Source organism: Rattus norvegicus, chromosome 5 (genome assembly GCF_036323735.1).
Source record: "Rattus norvegicus strain BN/NHsdMcwi chromosome 5, GRCr8, whole genome shotgun sequence".
In the NCBI taxonomy this organism is placed as follows: domain Eukaryota; kingdom Metazoa; phylum Chordata; class Mammalia; order Rodentia; family Muridae; genus Rattus; species Rattus norvegicus.
Genome location: NC_086023.1, coordinates 158,794,301 through 158,810,325, shown reverse-complemented (window position 1 = coordinate 158,810,325; position 16,025 = coordinate 158,794,301). Strand labels below are relative to the sequence as shown.

The following is a 16,025-nucleotide window of genomic DNA, read 5'->3' as shown; positions in this document are numbered from 1 at the left end:
AGTGCTTGCCTAGGAAGCGCAAGGCCCTGGGTTCGATCCCCGGCTCCGAAAAAAAAAAAAATAAGGTTTAAAACAATTAAAGGGGGCTGGAGAGATGGCTCAGCGGTTAAGAGCACCCGACTGCTCTTCCAGAGGTCATGAGTTCAATTCCCAGCAACCACATGGTGGCTCACAACCATCTGTAAAGAGATCTGGTGTGTCTGAAGACAGCTACAGTGTACTTATATATAATAAATAAATCTTAAAAAAAAAGTTAATGTGGGGCTGAGGATTTAGCTCAGTGGTAGAGCGCTTACCTAGGAAGCGCAAGGCCCTGGGTTCGGTCCCCAGCTCCGAAAAAAAGAACCAAAAAAAAAAAAAAGTTAATGTGACGGTACTTTAAAAAAAAACAAAAAAACAATTAAAGGTACAGTGACCTGAGGCCTGGAAGATGAAATGGTGCTAAAAAGGATAACGGAGAAGGGGACACACTTTAGTGTGGTCAGGGCCATGGGTGGTGTGCAGGGTCGAGGTCACTCTGGAAAGCCATGTCTATTATGGGCTGTAGCCCAGAGGGAACCCCTGACATGACTTTGTTACCTCAATTCCCTTTCTGCCTTTTCAGTTTCCCATCACCAATTTCAACGAACCTTGTATCAAATTCCCTTTTGAACGAGTGGTTTTTACTTTCCCGAAAGCAGGAACCATTGACTGGATTAACGACAGATGGAGATTAGTGATAGATGGAGAGAGAGATCAGAAATCCATGGATTAACTCAACAACCATTTATTAAGAACCTTCCACATGCTGAAGATTATTTTGGGCACTGGCAGAAAAGCGGTTGGCATCACACCCCCGGTCTCTGCTCTCACGATTGGCATCACACACACACACACACACACACGTACCCGGTCTCTCCCACAGAGCTCATTCTAGTGGTAGAAGATGGATATTCAATAAACACTAACAAGTGAGTTGACCCATAAGAGCTCAGACATAGGAAATCATGATACACACCAGCTTGAGGGACAGGGCCTCTAGGGATTACATGGATCAAAAAAGCCCTTATGAGGGGGTTGGGGATTTAGCTCAGTGGTAGAGCGCTTGCCTAGGAAGCGCAAGGCCCTGGGTTCGATCCCCAGCTCCGAAAAAAAGAATAAAAAAAAAAAAAAAAAAAGCCCTTATGAGGGCTGGAGAGATGGCTCAGAGGTTAAGAGCACTGGCTGCTCTTCCAGAGATCCTGAGTTCAAATCCCAGCAACCACATGGTGGCTCACAACCATCTGTAATGGGATCTGATGCCCTCTTCTGGTGTGTCTGAAGACAGCCACAGTGTACTTGTGTTAATAAAATAACAAATCTGGAAGGAAGGAAGGAAGGAAGGAAGGAAGGAAAGAAGGAAGGAAACACTTATTAAGGTGGTGGTAGTGTTGAAATCTAAATCAACATAATGTCTGAGGAAAGAGAATTCTAGCAGAAAACAGTATGAAGACTGGGTGTGAGTGAATGTGTTCTACTCAGGGGCCAGTCTGCCAGAACAGTCAGAAGCCAGGAAATGGGGTCTTGCAGGCTGTTGTGAGGGTCTGAATGGATCACCAAGTGTGTCTCATATGAGCACACACAACAAGGTTGTAGCATTTATTTATGTTTTTATGATTTTTATTTTGTGTATACACCGCATGTACGTCTGTGCACCATGTCTGTACCTGCTGTCCTCACATACCAAACCCCGTTGAACTGGAGTTATGTACAGTTGAATGCCTCATGTGTGCCTGGTGCCTGAGGACACGAGAGGATGCTGCACCCCCTGGAACTGGCGTTACATACCCCCGTGAGCCGCCACATGGATGCTGGGAATCGAACCTGAGTCCTTTGTTAGAGTAGCCGGTGCTCTGAACTGCTGAGCCACCTGGAGAGACTCCATCCCTGAGGTGAACCCATGGCTCTTCTACCTACAGCACGCACCTAGGCTGAGTGCTAGCAGAACATCAGCAGTCCCCATGGCGAGGTCAGGACGGTCAAGAGCATCACTCAGAAGCTGGCCTCCTGGGAAGCCAGGTGTTAGGGTGGAGCAGGTTCCCCAGGACTGGCCGCCCCAAGAATCGGGACAGGAGGTGCTGTAGCATTCTTGGGGAGAGGGCCGAGGAGGCTCATGGGAGACTGCTCCAGACTTCTCCAGACTCCTTGGTGTGGTTAGGGTGGAGGGGCTATCTAGAGATATCTCACCCATTGAGAGAAAATGCTGTCCCTGGAGAGTGGAGTATGAGTGCCCCTGTAGGACCCAGACATCCGGGTCATTACGTTTGTGTCTGCAGGTGTTGGTTGCCCCAGGCAGAAGAGGCATGAAGGGACCAGAGAAGGAGGGTAGGCAGGAATAAACAGCTTCTTAAACAGCCCAGCTGGTGAGTAGGGACGGAGTTGGGAGAGAGGTTCCCTGACAGACCCGAGTCCCTTCTCACCCCCTCCACACTCTGAGCAGGACACTCACGTCTATCATAAAAATGGCCTCTGCACTGGTGGAACAGTGCCGTGAGAGCTCTGGAGTAACCAGGTAACTGGTCACTTTCTGATTGGATCTGAGGTCTGTCTGCCCTGGAGGAAGAGGGTTCGAGCCTGGTACTGTAAACCTGGTCAAAGGCTCTGGAGGTCACAGGTTTGGTGGAAGCCTTGTACTGTTGCTTTGTTAAGTGGATGCTGTCAAACGGCCTTCTAAGGGCTGGAGAGATGGCTCGGCGCTTAAGAGCGCTGACTGCGCCTCCAGAGGTCCTGAGTTCAACTCCCAGCAACCACATGGTGGCTCACAACCATCTGTAATGGGATCCGATGCCCTCTTCTGGTGTGTCTGAAGACAGCAACAGTGTACTCATATACATTAAATAAATAAGTCTTTTTTTTTTTTTTAAATGCCTATTTGTTTATACCCAGAGATCAGTGCTGTCCACGACCTTGCCCAGAGAAGCCCTCTTCTGCAGTGGGTAGCAGTTGATGCCGAGATTTGTAACTAGTCAGACTGCTGAGGGCTTAGGCATAAATGGGACACATCCACCAACCCCAGCTCGGCCCCAGGGTCAGGAAATGAGGCAGACGAGGAGGCAGGAAGAATGTAAGAACCAAAGGAGGGGGAGGAGCGCTGTGAAAAGCTATCCTCTGGGCATGTTGCACTCAGGAGCCCACTGTAACTATGGTTCCCTACGCTCAGCCAAGCCAGGAAGATCAGTGGACTCAGTGGGTTACAAAGAAGGGCATGAAGCTAGGAGAGGGATGTGCTGGGAGGCAGTTAGGGCGAGTTAGGGGCAGGCAAGCTCAAGATATGCTGTATTCCTGTATGAAATGGTCAAATGAATAGAAGCTATTCTAAAACAAAACAAAACAAGACCTCAGCGATGGTCAATGTTATGCACCTAATCTTGACGCTGCACAACGCTGAACCTTCACCTGGACAGTGTGTCAGCTGAGCACATGTGGACCACTGTAACAGTTCAAGGTCACCCAGTTCATCTTCCTGATGGACCATCCCTTAAGCATCCCTCAGTCCCTCTCCTGTACTTTTTTCATAGAAGAGTTGAGCGCTCCCCCATACTGTTCTAGTCCCCATCCTTAACCCACCCCCACCCCCCACCCCCGACCCAGTTTATCCCTCTGTTGATTTGCCCTGACTCTTAGCCCTGCCCCCAACTCCGCACACTCCTCCCTCTCCTAGTCTGGCTCCTAGAGTTCCACTCTGCTGTTGGGCAGGGTCCCTGGAGAGGCAAAACTTGGAGCTTTACTGAGCTTATCCTGATGCCACTGCTGGGCAGGTGCTAGGCTTCAGGGCAGCGCCAAGACACCACTCTGGGGGCTGGGGAAACACCGTCTGAGATATGGGAAAGGTGAAGCTGGTATTCCCTGACTCCCGGGGAATCTATTTGCTGCTAGAAAACCGCACAGAGATGTTGGGAACTAAGTGTCAGGGGCCCATGGGCCAGCAATGGAGCCAGGACCATTGGGAGGCCCTCCGGCTGAGGACAGTGTCTAGCCTGGGCCAAGAGCTCTGGCTTAGCTTACTGACGAGGGTAGAAGCAGTTGTCTGGGGATGCAGATGGGAGACTTAGGAAGAGGCTCTGTAGGCAAAGGCCTTCTTCATGCTCCCCATGGTGGTGACAGATCAAAGAGACAGTCCTTGGTTCCAAACTGTTTATTGGTTGCTCATTGTGGAAAATGGATGCGGTACCCACTTCTCAGGGTACCTGAGATTAAATACCTTTTCCAGGGAGGAATGTCTGGGAAGGGAAGCTTATTAGCTAAACTCTCAGGGCCTCTAGGTACCTTATTAGCATGGAGAGCTCTGTTCTGGGCCTATGTGACCACAGGTCATGGTTCCTTATGTGAAAACTGTGGCCCATGTCCCAGGCCAGGAATCTGGCAGGGAGCAGGGAGCTGACTTCTGCCTCAGTAGTACCCCAAGTTTCTGGGGACTCAGACCCACTCTACCTGACTGAGTTTCCTGGCACAGTCCACCATGCTACACTAGTCTAGACCTGTCGTGCTAACATTAGGACTGGCCCAGGTTGGCCAGGAGGTAAGACCTACTCAGGCCCCACCCAGGACTTAGCCATGGCCTCCCTTTGGCCCACCCCGCAGCTTTGGCCCACCCAGCAGCTTCTGCACATTCTGGTCCTGTATCCCAGAAGAAGGGAGGCAGTCCCCAGCACAGTGTCTCCTCTCCTGCAGGGTAGAAGCAAGATAGGCAGGGGAAGCCAGTGAGAGGCCTGGTCCACTGGCATAAGGGTTGTTTTCTCTCTCTCTCTCTCTCTCTCTCTCTCTCTCTCTCTCTCTCTCTCTCCCTCCCTCCCTCCCTCCCTTTCTTTCTTTCTTCCTTCCTTTCTTTCAGATTTATTTATAAGTGCACACCAGAAGAGGGCATCAGATCCCATTACTGATGGTTTTGAGCCACCATACTGTTGCTGGGACTTGAACTCAGGACCTCTGGAAGAGCAGTCAGTGCTGTTAACCGCTGAGCCATCTCTCCAGCCCCAAGGGTTGTTTTCACCTCTGAAACCTTGGATGCCTGTTGAAGTGGAAATTTAAGGGCTCATAGGAAAGTCAGTCATGTTGGATGGTGTTTGGGTAAGTCAAACACAGGAAAGAATGTCTCGCTGAAGCAGACACAGGAGAGAGAATGCTCTGCTTAAGCATGTGAAAGGACATGTGATGAAGGCTTCTTTGCTAATGACACACATGTATTGGTTCGCCTTACATGCATAGTTGAGTTGTAATTGTCGGGACTCCATAGAGAGAAATGCACCAAAAACCTTCTGGCGATGTGTTGTGGTTTCTTACAGCTTCCTTGGACTCGGGCTGATTGGATGCACGCACTGAGGCAAGGCACATGGAGGACACGTGATGTTTGGAGGGTATAAATAGGACTCCACAGAGTGACAGAGACAGAGCTTGGCTTGCTGGTACAGCTAGCTGTGCAATGCTTGTGGGCCTCAAGTCTTCGCTGACCTCTGATTTCCTGAGAGAGGCACCGCTGAGAACGTCTCCCGGTGTCTGTCTGGGTCCGCTCTGCTCACTTGGGCCGAGGCTGAAGCCTGGCTGTCTCTGCTAGGCAGTGCTACTGCTGCTCATTCCTGTTTGCTAACCCGACTCTACTGAGCGGGACTGCTGGTGCATCTGTGAAGTGTTTGCGAGTGGATCGAGCTGCCGCTGCTGACCTATGGACTGAACTGTTGATTTCCAGACAACACAGATGGGAGTTACTCCAAAGGTTTTCTAAACAGGTCCACTTCCCCTAAACTCTTTCTTTTCCACGACTTCTGCTGCGTGTGGGGCTACAAGGGAGGTTAAAGCATTTAAGAACCATCATTAAAAACAGGATTTGAGCGGGGTTGGGGATTTAGCTCAGTGGTAGAGCGCTTGCCTAGGAAGCGCAAGGCCCTGGGTTCGGTCCCCAGCTCCAAAAAAAAGAACCAAAAAAAAAAAAAAAAAAAAAAAAAAAAAAAACCAAAAAACAGGATTTGAAAAAAAATTAAAGTTACAACAGGGCCCGTCTGAGAACCCACCCCCATCACCATTTTGTGGGTGCTGCGTCAGAGTGAAGGGCAGGGGTGGGGTGCCTTTTAACTCTGGAGCCTCGTGCCCCATCTCATCACCATGTGAGGGCCCTTCCCAGCTGGTCCTCAGGGTAGAAGTGGGGATCACTAGTACCAGTCTCTACTCAGGATGCTGTCACCATTCAGCCAGGAGCATTCTCTGGGGAGCTGGGGAGCAGGCCGGCTGCCACCTGGTCCTGGTGCCACAACTGTTCTGCAAGGCCATTGAGCACATGGGCTGTGTCAGCCAGCCCAGCCCGCCCATCCAGGGTTCGTCCATCTGCCAGCCGCCGCCCTGGCACACTCTTCACCCGGAACAAGGGCAGTTCCCAGGCCTGCCGGAAGGCTGTGAGGTCCCGCTCCGGCACATCTGTATGCATGTACTGGTCAAACCTATGGGAGGGTTAAGGTGCCAAGCCAAAAGGCTCTGCTCACCACCCCATCAGACCCAGCCTCTCAAGAGACCATACCCAGGGGCTTAGGGGTAGATTCTAGACACCCTTGAATGGAAACCCACAGGTCAGGCCTCACAGGGGGACAGGTACTTTACCAGGAGAACATCCTAGGGGCCACTCAAAGGATACTTGGAACCAATAACTATCTTGACAACCCCGGGGGCTTCACCGGCTACACGGCTCAACTGTCCGGGAAGGTCTTCGAAGGAGGCACGGTCAGTGAAGGAAAAGAGGAAGAGGAAGGCATCCGCTTTCTCTTTACAAGCCTAGGGACAGAGAGGCTGATGGAACACTGCCACGTGGCCATGTAATCACACAGGACAAACAGCACACTGCTACATGGCCACCTAATCACACAGGACTAGAACCCTCTGACTAGCTTCAGGGCCCCAAGAAGAATCAGTAGCAACCCCTCTTTCCCCAGACTGGGACACTGAGCCCCAGAGCAGAGAGTGACTGGGATGTAATACCCGGTGCCAGTCGGAGCCCTGCAGCCTAGCCCGGTTCTCAGGTAACTGACGTTCCAGTCAGGATCCTGTAGAGGATGGGTCTCTAACAACGACCTCCACCCAGAGCCCACCCAGGCCCACCCGCCCAGCTCACCGGCAGTATGTGATCAAACTTCTTGAGGGCGGACTCCCCACAGTCCCAGAATTCAAAACGGAACATAACAACACGGCCGCTGGCCTTCAGCTTGGCTGGCCAAAACACCACAGTGGTCTGAATACCTGTGGGGAATTGGGGTCCACCATTCAGAAGCGGGATGGCGGGGGTGGGGGTAGGGGGGCGGCGGGACTGGGAAGGAGGTAAGAAGAAAAGATACAGCCCCACCTTGTGGGCCACCACGCTGACATGAAAGGCATGGACCCTGACCTGGGAGAATCCTCAGACTCGGGAAATAAAGTCTCCCTCTGCAGTCCTTGGCAGAGCAGGAAGAGTTGGCCCTCGCCAGGAGAAAATAGTCTTGATGCTTGTATAGGGAGATCTCAAAGGTCCTGGGACATATGATGGATCAGAAACATAACTGTGGCACGGGCAGGTCTTGAACCTTTAAACCAACTACACCCGAGGCATGTGGTCACCACTGTCTCCAGTACCAATCCGAACCACATGACTTCCCAAGGAGGAATGGCGTGATTATATACCAACCCCCGCTAATGTCGTGGTCGGGGCTAGGTTCTTGTCCCCATCCCGTGGAAGGACGCCAAGGGCAGGCTGCGGGTTAAACCCACTCACCAGTGGTCTCATGGTGTACTACAGGCACTTCTAGTCCTGCCAGCTTCGCCACCAGTGCTGTCTTGCCCACGCCACTCTTTCCGGACACAAAGATCTTGTAGCTGGCAGTATCAATGACCACGGAAGGGGGCAGCACCGGGCGTTCCAGCAACCCTGTGGCAAGGAGGGAGCCAGGGAGTTAGGAAGTCCCTTCTGCGCTTGCTCAGACCCTGGGAGAGACACCCTATCTTAAAAGCTAACTAGACAGCATGGTTCTCAGCCTTCAGCTCTGCCCCCAGGGAGGCCCAGGATCCATAGAGATGTTCTAGAATCTCACAGTTGATTTGCTTCTCATTGTCAACTGCTCTGGAGACTTGTTGGTGGCTCGGATAACACAGCTAAAACTCTGGGTGTTGGGGCTGGAGGGATGGCTCAGCGGTTACGAGCACTGACTGCTCTTCCAGAGGTCCTGAGTTCAATTCCCAGCAACCACACGGTGGCTCACAACCATCTATAATGGGATCCGATGCCCTCTTCTGGCCTGCAGGTGTACATACAGATAGAGCACTCATACATACTATAAATAAATCTTAAAAAAGAGAAACAAGGGCTGGAAAGATGGCTCAGTGGTTAAGAGCACTGATTGCTCTTCCAGAGGTCCTGAGTTCAATTCCCAGCAACCACATGGTGGCTCACAACCATCTGTTAGAAGATCTGATGCCCTCTTCTGGTGTGTCTGAAGACAGCTACAGTGTACTCATATAAAATAAATAAATAAATCTTTAAAATGCATTTAAAAAAAAAAAAGAGAGAGAAACAAAACAGCGGGTGCTTTGCTGGCATGCCTGTCTGTATACCACATGTGTGCCTGGTGCCTGCACGCCAGAAGAATGTGCTGGATTTCCTAGGACCAGAGTTATAGACAGTTGTAAGCTACCATGTACGTGTTGGGAACTCCAGCCCCCCGTGCTTTTTTTTTTTTCTTCAGAGCTGGGGACCGAACCCAGGGCCTTCCGCTTGCTAGGCAAGCGCTCTACCACTGAGCCAAATCCCCAACCCTCTTCCCCTTTTTTTTTCTTAAGTGAGTTATTACAAATCGTGGTCACTGCCATCATTAGCCCAAAACTTCACATGTGAGGGTTCCTCTATTAAGCATTTATTATGTATAATATGTTGTGGGGTGTGTGCGTGTGTGTGTGTGTGTGTGTGTGTGTGTGCATGTCTGCATGTCACATTACACATGTGAAGTTGTGAGACTTGTTTTCTCCATCCGCCTTATCATGGCTTCTGGGGACCCTGGGCTGCCCACCTTATGCAGCAAGCACTTCATGGCTAAGCCACCTCAATGACCCTCCAAGCACAAAGCTCTTTGTTTTAAAGATTTGTTTGTTTATTTTATACACGGTCGGGCATCAGATCCCACTACAGTTGGTTGCAAGCCGCCGTATGTGGGTGCTGGGAATTGAACTCAGGACCTCCGGAAGAGCAGCCAGTGCTCTTAACCGCTGAGCCATCTCTCCAGCCCCTGTTGCTGTTGATTTTGTTTAAAGATTTCTGGAGGTTTAGCTCAGTGGTAGAGCGCTTGCCTAGCAAGCGCAAGGCCCTGGGTTCGGTCCCCAGCTCTGAAAAAAAGAAGAAAAAAAAAAGATTTCTGCACGTATTTTCATGAGTGCCTGCCCTGGTGAATGCATACCACACTCATGATGGGTGTCTGCAGAGGCCGGACAGAGGGGTTGAATCCCTGCGTTTGGAGAGATAGGCAGTTGTGATCTGCCATGTGGATGCTGGGAATTCAACCCAGGCCCTCTGGAAAGGCAGTACCCTTAACTGCTGAGCTATCCCTCCAGCTCTTCCAGCCCCCCTGCCCCCTTTTAAGTTTGATTTTTAAATATTTAAAAAAATTTTTAGACAGGGCTTCTCTGTGCAGCCTTAGCTGTCCTGGAGCTCACTCTGCAGACGAGGCTGACCCCGAATTCAGAACTCATAGATTGGCCTGCCTCTGCCTCCTAAGTGTTGGGATTAAAGGCATGTGCCACCACCTTCTGGCTTGAAATGTTTTGGGTTTTTTTTGTTTTTTGTTTTTTGTTTTTTTGTTTTATTTATTTATTTACTTATTTATTTATTTATTTATTATATATAAGTACACTGTAGCTGTCTTCAGATACACCAGAAGAGGGCATCGGATCTCTTTACAGATGGTTGTGAGCCACCACGTGGTTGCTGGGAACTGAACTCAGGACCTCTGGAAGAGCAGTCGGGTGCTCTTAACCACTGAGCCATCTCTCCAGCCCTGTTTTTTGTTTTTTTTGATACTGTTATTCAATCTGAATTGCTCATACATAAAAATATGGTATTTTACAAGTCCTTCATTAATAGGGAAATATAAGCAAAAGTATTTTCTGCTACTACAAATAAATCCCCCATCCAACTCTTTGGGATCTTTTTAAGTTCTTAAAACCTGCACATAGCTTGGGGATTTAGCTCAGTGGTAGAGCGCTTGCCTAGCAGGCACAAGGCCCTGGGTTTGGTCTCCAGCTCCGAAAAAAAGAAAAGAAAAAAAAAAAAGAAAAGAAAAGAAAACCTGCACATAGGGGCTGGAGAGATGACTCAGCAGTTAAGAGCATTGGCTGCTCTTCCAGAGTTCAATTACCAGCATCTACATGGTGTCTCACAATCATTCCCTCTTCTGGCCTACAGGCCTTCATGCAGACAGACCCCTCATATACATGAAATAAATAGAACGTTGGAGAGGCAGGGCATGGTGATGCGTGCCTTTAGTCCCAGCACTCCGAAGGCAGAGCCAGGTGGATCTGAGTTCGAGGCCAGCCTGATCTACAGAGTGAGTTCCAGGACTACACAGAGAAACAGGGAAAATCTGTCTTGAAAAACCAAAACCAAAATGGGCTGGAGAGATGGCTCAGTGGTTAAGAGCACTGACTGGTCTTCTAGAGGTCCTGAGTTCAATTCCCAGAACCCAGATGGTGGCTCACAACCTTCTATGGGATCTGATGCCCTCTTCTGGTTTACAGATATATATGCAGACGAAACATTGATATGCACAAAATAAATAAATCTTAAAAAAAAAAAAAAAAAAGAAAAACCAAAAATAAAAAAGAAAGAACGAGGGAAAGTAGAGAGAAAAAAGTTGAATAATGGAGTATGCCTTTAATCCCAGCATTTAGAAGATAAAGGCCAGGTGGATCTTTTGAGTTTGAGACTAGCCTGGTCTACATAACAAGTACTGGATACACAATAACGAGTACTGGATACATAGCGAAACCCTGTTGCAAGGTTGCTGTGCAAAGTGCCCAGCAGAGGGCATGACCCTAAGTGAGGACTCAGTCAACAGCATCTCTGGTGACAGTTGCTGTTGGCAGGGATGGGCTGTTTCCATGTTCCTGGCTCTGTTGGCAGAATTAGCTGTAAGGAAATTTGGGAAAGGTGGCCTGAGACTAAAGGTTATAGGTGCGGCACCTAGGAAACTTCAATGGTGAGAAGTGCTGTGGGGCAGGTCCCACAGATCTGTTTCTGCCGCCCCAGGAAGTGTCAAGAGCACACCGGTGGCACGCGATGAGGTGGGGGTCGGTGCTTACCAAACTCACGCCGGCGATTCTTGCGCAGGATGCAGGCTAAGTACTCCTTGCCCTCGACCGTCTCATGCCAGTCTGGGACAATCACCGAACCGTGCATGGGAAGTCTGGCCATGGTTGAGCAAGTTAGCAAGGTAAGGGTGTGTCCGAATACTGGGAGTAGGAGTGGAGAGAGGGGCAACCATTATCCCAAGGCGACCCCCGTGACCTTAATCTCTCTCTGGTTTTCTTTTGGAACCTGGATCCCCCTCCGGAAGGTGAATTTCCATAGCTCTGTTCTTCCTCATTGCTCTCTGGGGAACTAGCCCATCCTTGTCCTGGGAAGGTATTTCCACAAGCTCCCTCTGCCTTATCTCCTTCTGAGGCCCGCTTCGCCTCTACTCCCTCAATTCCGATTCCCGGGACCACCAACCTTCACAGTCCCCGCTAGCAGGGTGACGATCTTTTAAAAGCCCGCCCTTCTTCTGCCCTGCCTGCAGAGCCTGCTTCCGCCAGGCCTAGACGCTGTCCACGAAGCGCATGTGCAGGAATGTTGCCATGGCGACGCAGGCGGAGGAGGGGCTCCTGAATTTAGGCCGGTTTTTTGGGGGTTTTGCAAGGTCTGCAGCTCCTCCCAGGATCTTACTCGGCTTTACCACTGTGAGCTCATATTTTCCTGTCAAACATGATCATCTCCTCAAGGAAAGAGGCTTCCTCAGTTTTCTGCGCCTCTGTTTCCTTTTCTACAAAGTGGACATTATTTCCTTTCTTTTTTCCTTTCCCTTTCTGTCCTTTCCCCTTGCCCCGCCCCCTTTCCTTCCCCCTCCCCCTCCCCTCCTCCTCCTTTCGAGACAGAGTTTCTCTATGTAATAGCCTTGATGGTCCTGAAACTCACTCTGTAGATCAGGCTATCCCTGAATTCACAAAGATTCCCCTGCCTCTGCCTCTCGTAGTGCTGGGATTAAAGGCGTGTGCCACTGTATCTGGTCTTTTATTTATTTATCCACCCTCACAGGGTTCTTTACCACAGTACTGGGCAGCACAGCTCAGCGGGTTTAGTTATTATGCGCCTGTCATCAACACTACAGCCTCATCGATCCTGCTCAGCAGGTCCAGAGTCAGAGACCTCTGGATTGAGGTATCAAGGGACTCTGTATGAGGTCTGAATAAAGAGCCATTTGTCTACTAATAGATTTGTTCATTCCTGTCATTCAACAAGGACCAAGCCCCACGGTGTACCCAGCGTCTGGTTGGTGCTGGGGAGGCAAGGGTGAGCTGGAAGTCCTACCCTGGGACTGGATGCTCCAGCCCGGACCTGTGCAACCCCGAAGATGGCAGTAAATGCATGTGAGCTGGACAAGATGAGCGAGTGTCTGAGGCACTCTGGGAGGTGTCTGTTATCTTCACCAGCATCTTGAACAGTATCTTCCAGGAGAGCCAGCCACTGTTTTGTAAGGCATGAGTTAAGTAGGCTCTGTGAGGGCCGCTTGCCCTGGAGTCTGAACATTTATCTCTATAATACGCAGTTTTATGTCTTTGCTACTACAGACGAAGAAGCCGGAATCCAGCTAGTCGGTGGAAAAACAGACTCAGAAGCCTGGGTTACCTGACACGTTATCTACCCAGCCAGATTGGGTTCTGGGTTTTCAACACCTCACCCTCGGCACCTAGGAGATGCCAGTGAAGCCAATAGCACCCGGGGTGGGGGGCAGGGAGGGCACAAACCCACAAGAGGCAGACAGAGGTGGGGAAGGGAGGAGCCGTGCAAGAGAGGGTGCTTCACTCACTGGCTTACAGGGTAGCAAGGCAGAAGTACAAGAGGAAGTCATTCCTACAGGACTCTGTGGCCAGAGAGAACCCATTGCGCATGCTCCTGGGTTGAGGTCCCTTCTGTAGTGCTAGGGAACTATCTGCCCAGTCAGGATTGTCCATAGATATTCACAGCTCTCCCCACAGGCCGGGAACGCTTAGATCTGAATTGTCTTTGGGCTTCTAGGCTTCACATTCAGCCTTGCCCAGGTCTGGCTAGTGGGGGACAAGAGTCCGCACATTTAACACATGTATTAGAATGCTGATAGCACCATAAACTGGGGGCTCATACGACAGAGAAGTATTTCCGTGCAGCTGAGGCTGAACAGCCAACGTCGATGTGGGGTCCTTCCCTTTTCTGGAGACAAGCTCTCACTATGTACTCCAGATCAGCCTGGTAAACTCCTGATCCTCTTGGGTGCTGGAATTCCAAGTGTAGACCTCCATGGTGGCTTTTGCTGCTCGCCCACCCTCTTTCTTGTTTCAGTCAAACGTACCGACCTGCTATCATGACAACCCTCCAGCAACTGGATAGCTAGTGGATCTCCTGACTGTGGGGGAAAGGAGGTGCAGAGCAGAGAGTATCAGAGAAAAAGGCTCTGAAAGAGGCCGGTGAGGTGACTTAGCTCACCGGACGGTGGGTGTAGGATGTGAGTGGTCTGGCCAGAGGTGGGTGCTGTCAGTCATGGATGGGTGGGGACTCCCTAGTTACAGACAGAGCAAGCAGGGCCTTTCTTCCTGATGTTCCTTCTACCTGGTCTTCTGATAGCTTCTCCACAGTCAGCTCTCAGCTGAGACGAGCCTCTCCTAAGGCCTCCTGGGATCAGTTAGGATATGTGGTAGTAGTTAGTCTCCACAGGTCAGAGCACTCACTGCCAAGTCTGATAATGGCCCGAGTTTGATCCCTGGGGCCCACATAGTGGGAGACAAAATTCCTGAGACCCACATGACAGATCACACATTATCTTTTGACTGTGGCATATGTGCATCTATGAAATACAAACACACACAGACCCAGACACACACAGAAATACACACACACAGATGCACACACAGGCATACACAATACACATGCAGAAACACACAGGCACACACACACACACACACACACACACACACACTTGAAATAAGAGAGGCTGGAGAGATGGCTTAGCAATGAAGAGTGTTTACTGCTTTGTCAATCTGTCAGAGGGCTGGATCCGAGCACCCACATCTAGTGGCTTACAAACGTGTGTAATCCCAGCTCCAGGGGATCTATCACCCTCTTTTAGCCTCCATAAATATCACACGCACACACATTTAAAAATTAAAATCCTTCTGGAAGAGCCCAGCCCCACGGGCACACCCTCTCTGCTTTGCTGTTTATAGACTCATCTGGCCCTTGCTCCGGACTCCAGGCTCAAGTGTAAAGTCCACAGGGCGGGGTGCCACCTGCTAAGCATCAGACACAATGCACGCGTTGAGCGCAGTGGTGGGTGCTGCTCAGTAACCTCCTCCTCCAGCAGCTCCACTCAGTCACGAGGCTGAGCGCTTTGCTCCCTACACGCCTGCCCACTGTGCTACATGTTCAGCCCAGAATCTTGCACACGCCACACCAGGCAGTGCTCCACTCCTCAGCCACTCCACACTCGCCACATTCCCTGATGTCTTCTCCCCAATACCACCTCCCCCTGGTTCATGCACCCCAGTTTCGGGGCTCAACATCTCATTTCATTATGCAGATCCAGCCTGCCCTTCTCAAGGCTCTAGAAGGACCACATCACTGGCTCACGCTGACAGGCTCTGACAAGGGCTGCTTGATGTACTAGAGCACGTGCCCTGGTTCTACTGGCACTTGCTACCATCCCAGGTGAGGCCCTGATTTCTCCTTCTGAAGCTGGTAAGGGCTGGGGGCGTGGCTTGGTGAGAACCATCTCTGGCAGAGGGCAGGAACTAATTAGAACAAGTCTGCCTTTCCTTTCCTTCTGTTTTTCAGTCAAGGTTTCTTTGTGTAGTCCTGACTGTCCTAGAACTCGCTCTGTAGACCAAGCTGGCTTTGAACTCAGAGATCCACCTGCCTCTGCCTCCTGAGTGCTGGGACCAAAGGCGTGCGACAAAGATGTGGGTACGCGTTTTCATCATCTACAGGGCCTATTCAATGGTAGTGTGTGCTTCAGTGTGCACAGGATCTTGGGTGTAACTGAAGGCCCCAGGGAAGTGGGGGAAGCACCACACACACCACCTCCTGCCTCATTCAGTAGTCTCTGAATCAGTTACTTCAGCTCCATAATTTCCAGGTTAACGTGCCAAGTTTCTTCTTCCTGGTCTTTATTTTTGTTTATTTTTGAGACAGGGACTCCCTAGGTAGCCCTGTCTGTCCTGGAAGTCACTATGTAAACTAGGCTGTCCTTGAACTCAGTGATCCACCAGCCTCAGCTTCTCAAGTGCCCAGTCTCTCCCTCTTTTTTTTTTTTAATTTTATTTATGTATATGAGTATGCTATAGCTGTCTTCAGACACACCAGAGAGGGCATCAGATCCCATTACAGATGGTTGTGAGCCACCATGTGGTTGCTGGGAATTGAACTCAGGACCTCTGGAAGAGCAGTGGGTGCTCTTAACTGCTGAGCCATCTCTCCAGCCCCTCTTTTTTTTTTTTTTTTTTTTTTTTAATCTCCTGCTCCCCCCAGCCTTAGGGCTAATATTCAGTGTTGTGGGAGGTTTACTTTAATACCAGGGACTCACAGTAGGAGGGGTCACCTAGTCACAGCCACTCTGCTTCAGGGAGAACTCTTGCACTGAGCGCTTCGGTGCTGAGACCAGACTTTCTCCTCCTACTAGGATTCTGGTTATGAGCGTTCCCTGCCACATAGAATGGACTGTGATTGTAACATTGGTGTGGAACGCTGTCTGCCAAGTGTGAGAGCCATTACTAGCTTAATCAGA

The 16,025-nt window shown here is 50.4% G+C and overlaps 2 protein-coding genes across 3 annotated transcripts; both read right to left on the bottom strand.

Moving 5' to 3' along the window:
- Positions 1–4,138: 4,138 nt before the first annotated feature.
- LOC120103024 (ciliogenesis and planar polarity effector 2-like) lies at positions 4,139–12,080 on the bottom strand. Of its 2 annotated transcripts, XM_039111335.2 has the most exons (6): positions 11,726–12,080; positions 7,745–7,897; positions 7,382–7,503; positions 7,112–7,236; positions 6,638–6,774; positions 4,139–6,446 (listed from the first exon to the last, which is right to left on the bottom strand). In XM_039111335.2, exons 4-6 carry the CDS (start codon positions 7,175–7,177, stop codon positions 6,197–6,199), a joined length of 453 nt encoding a protein of 150 aa, XP_038967263.1. In that variant the 5' UTR covers positions 7,178–7,236; positions 7,382–7,503; positions 7,745–7,897; positions 11,726–12,080; the 3' UTR covers positions 4,139–6,196. The 2 variants fall into 2 exon arrangements, with proteins under 2 accessions (XP_038967263.1, XP_038967262.1); XM_039111334.2 differs by lacking the exon at positions 7,382–7,503 and having other exon boundaries at positions 11,726–12,078.
- On the bottom strand, positions 10,875–11,823 carry Cplane2 (ciliogenesis and planar polarity effector complex subunit 2). The gene is made up of 3 exons (NM_001109272.1): positions 11,726–11,823; positions 11,317–11,466; positions 10,875–11,143 (listed from the first exon to the last, which is right to left on the bottom strand). Exons 2-3 carry the CDS (start codon positions 11,426–11,428, stop codon positions 10,941–10,943), a joined length of 315 nt encoding a protein of 104 aa, NP_001102742.1. The 5' UTR covers positions 11,429–11,466; positions 11,726–11,823; the 3' UTR covers positions 10,875–10,940.
- Positions 12,081–16,025: the final 3,945 nt, after the last annotated feature.